This window comes from Stylophora pistillata, chromosome 8 (genome assembly GCF_964205215.1).
Source record: "Stylophora pistillata chromosome 8, jaStyPist1.2, whole genome shotgun sequence".
Lineage (NCBI taxonomy): Eukaryota > Metazoa > Cnidaria > Anthozoa > Scleractinia > Pocilloporidae > Stylophora > Stylophora pistillata.
The window spans coordinates 517766-531656 of NC_142526.1; the positions used below are offsets into that span (position 1 = coordinate 517766).

Sequence of the window (13891 nt, forward strand, 5' to 3'; positions counted from 1 at the left end):
AGCAATCTCGTGTGTGGGAAATTAACGTCTCCTACCCCCAACCCTGCAGGAGACGGGACCTCCATTTATTCGTCCCTATCCGAGAAGACTAGAATATCTAACCATTTCCTGATGTTATAGAGAGGTAGCAAATTCTTCTAAATTATTTTAAGACCTTGAGTGTTGGTTCGGCCGGGGTTCGAACCCTCGACCTCCCGAACAACAGTCCAATGCACTATCCATTGGGCTAACTGGCATGGGCGGCGGTATCTTAGAATAGGTACAGATGATTATAATTTACAATATATGATTTTAAGAAGGGCTGGTATTTCCTTTTTGTTTGCTGTTTGTATGAAAAATTAGTGTACGCCTGTATTTGTTTGGCTTGAAGAGAAGCAAACTACCTGTGTATGTGTGTGATGGAGTGACATCAGTGACCAGTGACCATCTCACAAACAAACTTCAAATGTTGCAAGATCGTCCTACACTATCGAATTTTAGTTGAACACTTCGCTTGTAAGTGGGAGACGTAGTGGCCTCAAGGTTTGTGTGCTGGACTCTGGGTTGAGAGGTTTGGGCTCGAGACTTGGCTTGTGTTGTGTTTTGGGCGCGATACTTGACTCTTAAAATGCCTCTTTCTAGCCTGATGAAGTGCTGGGGGGGGGGGTTAGCCTTTTGATGTATTGACATGCGATGGGGTACTCCGCCCCAGCATAGTGGACCACTAATCTCAAATAAAGAGTACTTTCTATGCTTGTAATGAGATAGACTCTTAATTTAATTAAGAGATGATTCAGAAACTTATGTGATATGCTTTCAAAGGTCATGAAATTTATTTAACGAATGGAAAAGCCTTGACGTTGCTCTGTTGTGTTGTAAAGATTACATAGGTTAAATGACCACTCCCCATAAGGGCTTTTCAGGGTCAATACCCACCCATTCCACCCCAGGGGAGAACATCCACCACACAGTAGTCTCGTGCACGGGAAATTAACATCTCCTTTTCCCAACCCTGTAGGAGATGGGGCCTACGGTTTATTCGTCCTTATCCGAGAAGACTAGAATATCTGTTCATTTGTTGTCATAGAAAGGTGGCAGATTCTCCTCAGTTATTTTAAAACCATGAGTATTGGTCCGGCCGGGTCTCAAACCCTCGACTTTCCGCACAACACAATCCGGCGCTCTAACCAATTGAGCTATATTCTACGCGCACACAGGAAGTAGCTAGAGCACGAAAGAAGGGTAGGGAAGAACACGAGACGCAGTTGAATGGTTCTCCCCATTTCTTGAGTGCTTTAACCACTTCCTAAGTTCTTTACAACAGAACACAACTCAATCAAAGCATATCTAATTACTTTATAATACAGAATCCGTTAAATTTCTCACCCATTAATTACAATTTTTTAACAAACTTTACTTTATTTTCAGAGTCTTCAATATGCTCAATACTCTAATAAAGGAGGCTACAATAAGCCACTCAGAATCCGCGTTAGAACGGTTCAAGTAATCTGATTGGTTGAACAAGACTGAAGCTGTCAAAAATTTCAAAGCATCAAAGTTCACAAGGCATCAAAGTTCACAGTCTTGCACATTTCTTTCATAAAGAAATAGTTTGGCCGCCATACAATTTCTTTGGCGTCCCAAAAGGACTCGGATGTGTCGCTGAATTCTGGGCGATGTGGGCTCAATTTAAAGCTTTTCCTAAAGGTCTTTTAATCTTGATATGGAATCTGAACTAGCCGCGATGGACCTCAACGTGATCGCAGTCTCTTTGATATGGTCATGATTTGCTTGAATTTTTAACAGTTATACCAGTTTAGATATAATTTTATGCTTCATTATGCCTGTTTGTTTTAAACACGAAACTATATATACTATAAGACTGCTAGCTGTGTTTGATTTGATTACTCTACATAAGTTTACAATTCAACTGAGAGTGAGGATTTTCGTCTCTTCACACGTTAAAATACTGCAAATTACGGCGCTTGGCAAGTTTAAAAACCTCTGTTTGGTTCTTCTTGTGCTATTTTCCGGCTCGCTTGTTCCGAACTTTCACTTTTAATTAACGAAAAAAAGTTAGACATAGTACAAACTGGCAGATAGCGTGAAAGCTTTAGCTCAGTTCCATCCTCTATGGAAGTTTCCATGTATCGAGTTTACTGTGTAATTGATAAAATGCAACGATACTCCAGAAGAGACTGCCTTGAAATAACAGGCATCCCTGTCTTATCAGATGACAGCCCTAAACAACTTGTAAAAGATATTGGATCCCTGATTGATGTCGAAATCGATGATAATCATATTGCAGCAGTTCATCGACTACCAGACACTGCGAAAGCTAAACATTGAATGATCGTTAAATTTGTACAAAGAGCTAAAAGGGAAGAAATGTACAAGAAATGTAGAAATCTAGCTGGAAAGAATATCACGCATCTGCCATCAATGCAAAACGACCCAGTTCATATCGCTGCTAGCAATAACAAAATCCATATCAACGAATCCCTCACCAGTTATCGCAAACGGTTATTTGGACGCATAAATGAATTCAAACGAAGGAACAATGTTAAATATCTCTGGAATGCAAACGGAAGAATCCTACTAAAGGCCAGCGAATCTTCAAGAACCGAAGCATTTAATACCCACGAAGAGTTTCAAGACTTCCTCGATAAGATAAGCAACTCATAAGTTTTGCATCTTTTCCTTTTCTTAACCCTCATGCACTTATTCATTATTCTTCATTATTGTAACATTTATTTACAACTCACTCAGATATTGACTATGATGACTCGCCATAGCCTTCAAGCGTTACCCTTTTTTAGCTTAAATGATACAGAGTTTCATATTCTAAAAGGATCAAGTTATTTACAACTTCAAAATTTGAAAGACCTTGACTTATACAACATATTACCTAATCCTGATAAATTTGATGAGGCTGTCCCTGATCATATGCTAATTAGTCCTGAATCTCACTACTAGGATATTCCTAGTTTAAATACAGTCCTAAGCAAATAGGGAAAAATGCTATTTAATTCCTTCACTGTAATATCAGAAGCTTACCTAACTATTTAAATCTACTTGACGATCTCCTATGTTCCTTAAATACACGACCAGATATCATAGGAATCACAGAAACTAGGCTGAATAAGAATAACATAGTTAATATTGAACTACCCAGCTATAGGATCTTCCATAGCGATTCTCCAACCTCTGCAGGAGGGGCAGCCCTTTATATTAGCAAATCTCTAAAATCAGTCCCGAGGCCTGATATCAGGTTGGATATCTCCCTAGTAGAATCTGTCTGGGTTGAAATAGCTCAGTCTTCTAACAAAAAGCCCATCTTAGTTGGCTGTATCCATAAACACCCAGGAGCAAACATCGAAGAATTTAAAGATAAATTTAATGAGACAACTAAACAATTCAATGCTAATAAGTACCAATTATAAATCCTTGGTGATATGAATATATATTCTACCTCACCAATCCGATACCATTCGGGATCACGTGAGATTGAGCACGTGACCGAGACCCATGAGCGATTGAGATCCATGTGGTGAAGACGTAATTTTTCCGACTCTTGCTAAATCCCGTAAAATATATCTGTATTTATCAGCGCTACGTCCGGAAAGTTTCCAGCTACGTGTCCAAGATTTTTTGGGAGCCGATCATCGAGAGTTTATTCGAATCCTTGATTTATTTTTCGAGCTTTTGTATCAAAGATGGCGGACGAGAGTTCTTCTCCCTCACAGCGAAGAGAGCGTTCTGCAAGCCACACTACGACTCAGCAACACGAATCCTTCAATGCAGACGATCTACTCAGAGATACTGATCCACAAGTGGATCACCCATGTGATTTAGGGGAGCAAGCTCCTCAACAACCACTAACTAAAAAAGGCGCGAGAAGTCGTGCAGTTCCCAAGTCGAAGGCTTCAACGGTCAATCCTACAGCTTTAGAAAGCACCTCAAAAGGGAACAGGCGAAAGCGCCTGAGATGGATATAACAAATGCTCTGCTTAAAGAGCTAGTGGGTTCCATGAAAAATTTCATTCAGGAATCCAGACAGGAAAAATCACAAATCTTAAACACGTTGAATTCTGTGAATGAATCCGTAGCGGCCATGACAAGTGAGACGGCCGACGATACCAGCATGTCGGAATCTGAGCCTGAAAATTCAGAGCCAGAAGGTAACCCGCCAAAAAGGCAACGTACATCCGACAACTCGGACGCTGTAGAAGATGCTATTGCAAATCTTCTGCTCGCTGGTGAAAGCACTGGGGAAAAACACGACGAAGAAAACTCTTTCTTAAAAGAGCTAGTGAACGAATTTAACGATGATACCACCGGGCCAGACATTGATAAAGAGCTGGCGGCCATTGCTAACGGGTCTATGACCAAGGCACTGCCTGAGGACAAACTAAAGGCAGCTAGGGATAAATATCCTAGATCTAAGAACTGTGAATCGGATATTGTGCCCAAGGTGAACCCAGAAATCTGGACAAAATTGACCTCAAACACAAGGTCAAAGGATACCAAACTACAAAAAGTTGAAAAATTTCTGTGTAAGGCAGTGACCAGTCTAGGCCTTGTAACAGATACATTGCTAAAAGTAGGAGATGACAAATCCAAAGATGATAAATCTAAGCGAGAAAAGAATATATCTGATATTGCTAAGACAGTACTTGACTCAGTACGTTTTATTGGGCAAGCCCAGCAAGAGCTACATCAATTTAGACGCTTAGAAATTAGGCCTGATCTTAACCCAGAATAAAGGCAGTTGTGCACTTCACAATTGACAGCAACAAAATTCCTGATTGGGGATGACCTTGCAAAGGGGGTGAATGATCTTAACGAAATGGACAAAATGACGGGTAAATTATCTCACTACAAAGGCAAGAGCAAATTTTCCAATAAAGGCAAATCTTTTTTGTACAATCGTCCCCACCAGTATCACAACAAGCCACACCACTGGTACAAAAACAAGGGGCGGTAGAGAGGCAAATTCAACAAGAAGAAAGAGCAGAGCAATCACTCATAGCTCAATCACAGCCTGAACCGAGGTGAGACCTCATTGTGTTTGGGATGTATTTTTAAATTGCACTATGGATAAATTGCAAACACTGATTAAATCATTTCAAGCAGGCCAATTGAAAAAATTTTCTAAAAACTGGTTGCAAATAACTTCTGATGCCCACCTCTTATGTCCCTCCCTAAATTTTACTACTGGAGTCTTTCGTCCACACTTTGAAACATGGGTCTCGGTTACGTGCTCAATCTCACCTAATCCCTCAGTATCTTCTTGGCTCGGTAGAATTCCAATCAAACTTCAACTTACAGGTAAGTCTTGTTTAATTTGGGAATTTCTTTAAATGTAATACTCATCCCCCTACAGAAGCTTATCTTGATATGTTGTACTCTAATAGTCTATTACCTGTAGTAACAAAACCAACACGACTAACTTACCACACTGCTACACTAATTGATCATATTTACACCAATAGCTCAAGAAATGTTTTCTCAGGGATTTTAACTGTTGATATCTCGGACCAACTTCCACTCATTTGTATTGTAGATATACCAGTTAAAAAAAGGCAAAACCTGGATAGATGCTATAGAGACTATTCCAATTTCATTCAGGAATGTTATCTTCAGGATATCAATGCAATCAACTGGAATGCTATCAAAAGTGAATGTGTAGACTTGCATAAGATACCATCTAAAACAATTGATCTTCTCAAATCAATCAATAATAGACAGGCACCTATCCGACGTATGTCCAGAAGGAAACAAAAATTATCTACTACGCCCTGGATAACAAATTGCATTTTAAATTCAATCAAAACTAAACACACTATGTACAAAACACATTTTCTTTCTAATAATCCGGATAAAGTGACGAAATATAAAAGTTTGCTAATAAACTAAACTGGCTTAAAAGTGTGAGTAAGAAGACCTATTTTTCTCAGCCCTTTGACCAATGCAAGAATAATCTAATGGCATCTTGGAAGTTAATTGGTACAATGATAAACCGCAACCATAAGGGGCAGAACCCTATTTAAAAAATCGTGCATAACAATAGAGTCTACACAGATTAACTGATATTGCAGATCAATTTAACAAACATTTTGACAATGTAGGTCCAAATCTAGCCCACAAGATTGGACACCTTGAAGGAGATCCTACCCAGTACATTAAATCAACCCAGGTACACAGCTTTCTTCTATCTTGTGTCACTGAAACCCAAGTCTGCTCATTATTTAAATGCTTAAATGACCACAGGTCATCCCTAGATATCCCTAGCAAATTTATCAAAATAGCTGCTCAACCATTGTCAATACTTCTAACATATATTTACAACCAGTCTACAGAAACTGGTTTTGTTCCTGATATATTAAAAGTCTCTCAGGTGTCTCCAGTATATAAAATGGAGATGCTACATACCCCAGCAATTATCGCTCTATAGCAACTCTCTCACCATTCACTAAGATACTTGAACGACTAGTCTACAATCAACTATATTCCTTCATAGAAAAACATCAAATCCTATATAAATATCAATTTGGATTCAGGAAAGGATACTCCACTGAACAGGCTATTCTTGAGATTACAGACAATTTAAAGCTAGCAATCGATAGAAAACAAATCACATGTGGTCTATTTCTTGATTTGTCAAAGGCCTTTGACACAGTAAGTCACAGCATTCTACTGTCTAAGCTCTCTTTATATGGCGTTTGAGGAGTCTCACATAAATGGTTTGAGAGTCATTTTCAATATCGTAACCAATATGTCAAAATTGATTCCAATAGATCTTCCAATGAAAATATAACAGGTGGTATACCCCAAGGCTCAACTCTAGGTCCATTCTTATTTCTACTCTATGTTAATTATTTACTCAGTGCGGATCTTTGCTGATGATGCTGACTTGTTTTTTACAAGTGACAACCCACATCATCTAGAAACTGTTATAAATCATGAACTTAAACAAATTAATAATACTATGCACTCAATAAGTTGTATATTAAATTTGCCAAAACTAATTACATTTTAAGTTCACCTTCTAGATACCACCCCACGATAAATATTGAAAACATTGTATTAAAGATCTATATAAAATACCTGGGAGTCTATATCGATAAGCACCTAAATTGGCAACCGCAAATACAACATATAAACAATAAAATAGCAAGAAACATTGGAAGATTGAGACATTATGTCGAATTTAATATGTTAAAGCAATTATACTATGCTTTGATATATCCCTATCTAAGCTATGGTATAACTACTTGAGGCTGTGTTACTAACTTAAAATGCCTCTGTATTAAGCAGAACAAATGTCTTCGTAGCATCTTCTTTGCAAATGCTAGAGAGAATGCCAATCCCTATTATAAACTATTGGGAATTCTAAAGTTGGAAGCTATTTATAAATTCAGAATATCCTGTCTTACTTATAAGATTAATATTAAAAGTGATAGCATTCCAAATATCTTCCTTGATATCCTGACCCCAGCATCTGAAAAACATAATTATAATATAAGATTTGCTACTAATAATAATTTTTTTAGACCAAGAGTATCCACCAACAGGGAAAATCATCTTTTATATTCTCTGTTTCAAAGATCTGGGAAACTTTACCCACTTATCTTAAATATATGCCTTGCAATAATTTCAAAAGAGAATGGAAACATCAACTTTTTTACTCAACCAAACCTGATCATATACGAGCCTCGATTATTCAATCGAGCCTCGATTTTGCAATCGTGCCCCGATTATGCAATCGTGCCTCGATTTTCCAATCGAGCCTCGCTTTTTTAATCGAGGCTCAATACGGGAGGGAGCCTGGGGCGAGCTAGAGTGGCCATGTTCCAGCAAACTTGTCGTCGCGAACTTAGAACCTTTTAAGGGATCAATTTACGTTTCTGGGCAATCCAACACGTTAATAAGGTATAGAGTATGAATAATCAATCGTACACTGTGGCAGTTTTAACAAGAACGATCAAGTAATCCACCTCGATTAACACCAATCGAGCTCGAAATGGAATGATCGGATCAATTGAATGATTAAAACATTAAAGCTCAGTAATGGAGCTGGAAATGAAACACGGCAGGGTAGGATTGATCTGTACAGTTTGATGATCCGAAGGCGGATAAGTAATCGAGCTCGATCTGTTTTGCTCGAACTCATATTCTACCCATAGTCCTCATTCGAGCTCGTTTTCTGGCATGCACGGATTGGCGACAGTTTTTGCTTGGCTCCTCTCAATTTGGTCTCACAATATCCAAATGAAAACGGGTTTTTTTACGGGTCGTTGAACGTCTCTTCCCCTTAAGTCCGCAAAACTAAAATCAAGCATGTTAGAATCTGGCAGTCCTTCCGGCGATATAGGATAACGCAGGCCATACTTAAAATCGGTAGTTTCTACAGCTTCGCTTGGATATTTTTTATACAAGATCAAGCTTCTTTTATGGAAGAATTTTTTACTTCTGCAATTGTCTCCTAATTGAATATAGAGCAACCATAAAATGCTTTAAGAAATTTTGCAATGCCTTGTCGTCTTGAGATATTTCAAACCTTTATTATTATTATAAACAGTATTATTAAAGCCATCTTTCTTAGGAATATAATGAACAACTTGTTTAGAAAACATGCGACTCATTCTCTCTCCCAGAACATCAAACAAAAGTTCTACTGATATTAACAGATCCAGGAAAATTCTCAAGAGTAGTTAATTGTTACACCTAGGCAACTATGTATTTTGCAGTTTAGTCAAAATAAGGCCTATTTACTATAATACTTTCAACAATTTCCAAATAAAGTTCTTTATGATATCCCACCAAAAGTGAAAATCTTACTCTGGTATTCATTGAATATGAATGCCACCCATACAAGTCATCTGATGTTGCAAGGCATTCTGTAACTGCTCAAGAATATTTCTTGTCACCCAGCTAACCTACTCCACCACAACTAACTCTAATTCCATCTCCCTTTGGGGACATTTAAAGCGCTTCTATGATCAAAATTTGAGATATTCTAATGTTGTTTGTATCAGAGAGTATTCAATGGAAGATTAAGAAACATGTCTTTTGCTTTCGGATATCTGTCTTAGTTTTTTCGAAAAATTATTGTTTTATTCAAATTAGCTGAGATATCTTTTATTGGTATTTAACCACTAAATTTCGTTGAGATGACGTCACGATTTCCTAATTATGCATAAATTGACAATCTGAATATCTCTTGAACGGAAAGAGGTATATTTGGATAATGTAAACGAAATTTTTCTTCTAATCCAGTGCACTTATAATACATCAGAATGGCTTAGATTCGAGCGATACTAATCTCGTCATAGTAGCACTTTAGGTGGCCTACTTTGAAAAAACATCATGGCTTTACTACAAATTTGCCTTCAAATTATTCTTGAGGTGACCGCTTTTCGAAATTAAACATCATACAAAAATTAAAACTGACTGGAAATGGTTGGCTATGTACACAACATCTATACGTTGTGATGTCAAAAACATTTAACGTTAAATACTCAAATAATAAATGACAAATTTTATTTCCAGCCGTCCGTTTTCATCGACAAAACTATTTATATCCACATCTCTACCCCACATCTCTCCTTCCTTCAATGTTATAGTCTCTGAAGTGAACACCTTCTCTTTTTCTGTTCCAGGCATCATTACAATCCTACAAAAACAACAATGTGAATAATTACTTATGCGAATTTCAAGTGAGGCGACTCAAATTTTTACATTCCACTAAACAATCTCCTTATCCAATTTTCTTTTGTGCGTTTTCGCTAATAAATTGCCTTGTCCCTTCGTTTCTCTTTCAGTATTTACAACCGTTTCATAGCCAATATTATACTTTGCTCACCTAATTTCTGCAGAAAATGGATGGGAAGCTGACAGTAGCTGAAGAAACAAACTGCCAGGATAGGTCAAGATTCCCCTCCACTTGTGTCCTTCGCATCTAAAGGCTTCACTTGTAATGGGCTCTTTTTTTGTTTCCTCTCCTCGCTGGCATACGCTTTCCGGGAAGTTTGTTAATTTCCACCGAAAGGAGGCAACCCTCTCCACCTCAACTATCACGTTTTCCGCTTGGCTCTTCCAAAAATTAATGGTAGCGTTACAAACTGCGGAAGTCGTGTTATCAAATAATTTTGAAATAGCACTAGATAGAAGCTCTTCCGATTATTTTTGTTTTATTTTCTGGTTGCCCATTATTAACCCAAGAAACCTCAATTCAATCTCCTTGCCTTGTTGTGTATGATTCTTCGCAATCGTTTTATCTCACTTGATTGAAGGACATGGTGAGATTTCGCTGCTTCCATCAAATGGCTGGTCATATCCTTTTTCTTAACGATTCTGTTGCAACCTAGGACCTTGCACTGTGTGGCTTTTTCCTGGCAATCGCTTAAATGAAGGGTTATCTTAGTTCTGAAATGAAGAGAAAAAATTTATTTTAGGTGTTTTGTATTTGCATTTGTTTATTTTATAACTACCGAATGGTGCGAAAAATAGGTAAAAAAATCTCACCTCAACTGTCAATTTTATCCGTTGCTGAAGTTTATTAACGATAAAACGATCACTATTTGATTTTAGGGCACAACATAACACACACCAATGAATCCTAACCCTTTTTTTCCATGTATCCCTTTCTTCTGCCACTTAACAGAGTCGATTCCGGCATGAGGCGTGAATTTTGATTCTCTACGTGCCCGCATACATCTGTGGTAACAAAATAATGGCCTCGTGCATAAAGTGAGGGCCAAAATGAAATATCTGACTAAGCCATGAACATACCTTGGAAATACTCTCCCGCAATTCAGTGGACAAGGTATGACGGCATTGTCACATCTACCAGCACTGTGCTCTTAATACACTTCCCAACTCACATATTTTTTGCATTGAGGACATAAAACCTTCCTCTTCGTGCATAATAGAGCATGGGAAGGCATTTCCTGGCGTGGTATCTTTATTTGGCATCCAATATTATGACATGGTATGGGTAGTTTCGCGCAGTTGGCAAAATGCTCCGCAGCATTTCCATAACCTCCCTTCCAACCACAGCCAGCACTAAGGCACTCCACCGCCAAGGAACTGGTTACGTGGTCGAGTGCGATGTTTACACCTATTGATGCTGCTTGAAAGCCTTTTCTACACATGGGGCATTTGGGCACTTTCGCTTTCTTTACCAATTCGGTTATACATTCGCGGCATCCAGAGTGGCCACAAGTTAAACTGACAGGCTTTAGCATAGTGTTGTAACTGAAACAGTAGGAGAATCCACCCTTGGAATTGATTGTCATTGCAGCTACTCTATTCCAACTAATACCTGCCATTTCTTTCTAATCATACTCACCAAATCGAACAGACTAATTGTTGTTCTACCGGGGCTGTAAAGCGACAGTTAAACGCTGCCTCTGGTCTTGTCTGAGTCATTATTTATATTTCTACAATTATCCAATTCTTCTCTCTCCGGTTTCGTGGGAACTGTTAACCTAAGTAAAAACGTGGCCAGAAAGAAACCAAGCTCTTTCATTACCCAGATAAAAATATCCTTTTGTCTCGTTGACAGTCGCTCAACAATACAATAAACGAGCTGATCGCACTGGGACAAGAAGCGCGATCTGTTCTCATCCAGTGGCTTCAAAGACGCCGTTTGCTTCCAGGTCCACTTCATTGCGCTCGCTGCAATCAAGGCATGGAGTTAATTAGAAGAAACGACAACCACGTTGATGCATTCCAGTGGTAGGTCAATCATACCAGGATTAGTTACTGCGGACTGATTATCAAAGAAATACGATTTGATTTACTCCCCGTTTGCTGAACAATACAGTTCCTCTCAGGTAATTCAACAGACCCAGTTCGCGAATGTCCATCATTTTTTTGTTTCCTCATAATTTATTACAGGCGGTCGAAATCTCCTTCATTATCCGCTTTCTTACTGAGTTTCTGCCTAGTTAGGACTCGTTTTATTTTACGTTAGCAATTACATCTTATCAGCTTGTTGTTATTGACGATAGCCAACAATCAAGCGGGAGTGGCAATGCTACAAATGGCTACACGCGGGTCACCGTGGGGGTGAACCATTTGCTGTGCGCAACGATTCTTAGCACCGCCTACGTATACCTTGTGAACCAAGTAATTCAACATCTCACTCGTACTTATGTGCCTTTTTTATCTCACAGGCGATGCGGGGGGTGTTCTAAAAAAAAAAGCCTAAGGACGAACAGCTTCTTTGCTGAGTTTTCCAAAGTGCCGATAGCTACTCTCCTCTTGGCCGTCTTTTATTTTACACAAGATGACCCTCAGCAAAGAATTGTCCGGGCACTAGGCATAAACGCCAGCTTAGTATCGAAGATAGTCAGACGCCTGCAAGATGTTTGTTCTGTTGATCTGCTAAACAGACCAGTTGTTCCATATGGAGGACCCGGATGCGTGGCTAAGTGCGACGAAAGCAAATTTACTCACAGGGCGAAGGTAACCTGAAATGAACCTGATAATCAACATCACACATATCTTATTTTCTAAACAGACATCTATAGGGGTGATTTGTTAACCATTTCGAAATAATCTCATTTGCAGTACAACAGAGGAAGAAGGGCTGCTCATGATGCTTGGGTGTTTGGGATAGTATCCGTTGATCAAAGTCCTTCCAGAGGGTATTTTCAAGTGGTTGCAAGAAGGGATGCGGCCACTCTCTTACCCATTATACAGCGTTGCCTTCTACCGGGCACTGAAGTGCATACCGACGACTGGGCAGCTTACAATCGATTGGCTACCCTACCTAACGTGGCTGCACATCATGTTGTTGTTCATGCGTACAATTTCGTTGATCCACGAACAAGTGTGCACACCCAGGAGGCGGAATCTGCGTGGGCTCAGCTTAAACTGGGACGCAAAAGAAGGAAAGGTGTTCGTAGAGACGATCTGCAATCATACCTCGATGGGCAGATGTGGTGACAGTGGAGAGGCAGCAGTTTCGACACGGTCATGGAGAACTTTCTGGCCATTCTACCATTGCAGTTTCAAACAGATACTCCTGTTTTTTAGTTTTTTAATTCTTTTCTTTTATGTTTACGAATTTTCGTTTAAGGGATTACAGTTGTACATCGGCGATTACCATTTTATCCACGATTAGATCCTGTTGCTTAAGGCCCGATTAACGCTAATCAAAGATAACACTCCTGGCGATGATAAAAATAGAAACAAAATGGGCGATTTGATGTATGTTTCTTTGCGGGAGAAAAGATAGGAACCAAAGGCAGTTTAGGCACACCGGGTGTACGATTGGCCTATTCCTAACACAATAGAGTCAACATTTCAAAGAATTTCTACATTTCTCTGCAAAATTGTAAAACTTTGAAACGTTGGACCTTCACCGTTGCTCCCTTATAAATTACTACAGAATCGACTACAAATCGTTTGTTTTTGTGGGACCTTTAATTTATCTTGAGGAGCCTTACAAGCCGTATGGTGGTGTTTGGGTAAAAACACCACAAATAAAGGGATTTCCAGCAATAGTAACCGATCTTTTTCCCTGATCTCTCTTCATTCTATTCGCGTGCACTAAAGTTATCTCCGACTACTTAAGGTAACACTTCACCCTCAATAACGCCCTTGATGGCTCATTAATTACGCCGGAATTTATTGCGCTTCTGCATTAAGGCGCTGTTACACCAGGCAATTTCTCACTCTTACAACTTATCTCGCAAACAAGTTACCTCAATGGTGTTACACTGGGCCACGTTTCTTGCAACCTACACTGGGCAACGTTTCTGGAGCTACTGCTCATTAATGTCTTTTCAAAATCACCGTCTCCTTTCGGTGGTGTATTCAATGAAACACCTGCTTTAGCGCATTCCAATTACGGCGCAGATAACCCAATTCGTACTGAATATTTCGTTTGTTTATT

At 39.1% G+C, this 13891-nt stretch overlaps 2 protein-coding genes and 2 pseudogenes across 4 annotated transcripts in view; 3 read left to right on the forward strand and 1 right to left on the reverse strand.

Moving 5' to 3' along the window:
• Nucleotides 1–1867, forward strand: part of LOC111332000 (uncharacterized) — a 40695-nt gene extending 38828 nt beyond the window's left edge. For both annotated transcript variants that reach the window (XM_088730872.1, XM_022937253.2), the window contains exon 7: nt 1408–1867. In XM_088730872.1, coding sequence (XP_088586998.1) covers nt 1408–1491 — 84 coding nt within the window. In that variant the 3' untranslated portion in view covers nt 1492–1867. The remainder of the gene's footprint in view (nt 1–1407) is intronic.
• Nucleotides 1868–1944: 77 nt separating this feature from the next.
• Nucleotides 1945–2841, forward strand: LOC111332009 (uncharacterized; annotated as a pseudogene).
• Nucleotides 2842–8368: 5527 nt separating this feature from the next.
• LOC148724356 (TNF receptor-associated factor 5-like) lies at nt 8369–11549 on the reverse strand (annotated as a pseudogene). The gene is made up of 5 exons (XR_015990340.1): nt 11336–11549; nt 10777–11241; nt 10230–10410; nt 9848–10077; nt 8369–9658 (listed from the first exon to the last, which is right to left on the reverse strand). The product of XR_015990340.1 is annotated as a TNF receptor-associated factor 5-like (transcript).
• Nucleotides 11550–11711: 162 nt separating this feature from the next.
• LOC148724357 (uncharacterized) lies at nt 11712–13189 on the forward strand. Its single transcript, XM_088730283.1, has 3 exons — nt 11712–11724; nt 11963–12456; nt 12562–13189. The coding sequence occupies exons 1-3, from the start codon at nt 11712–11714 to the stop codon at nt 12937–12939; spliced, it is 885 nt and encodes a 294-aa protein (XP_088586409.1). The 3' UTR covers nt 12940–13189.
• Nucleotides 13190–13891: the final 702 nt, after the last annotated feature.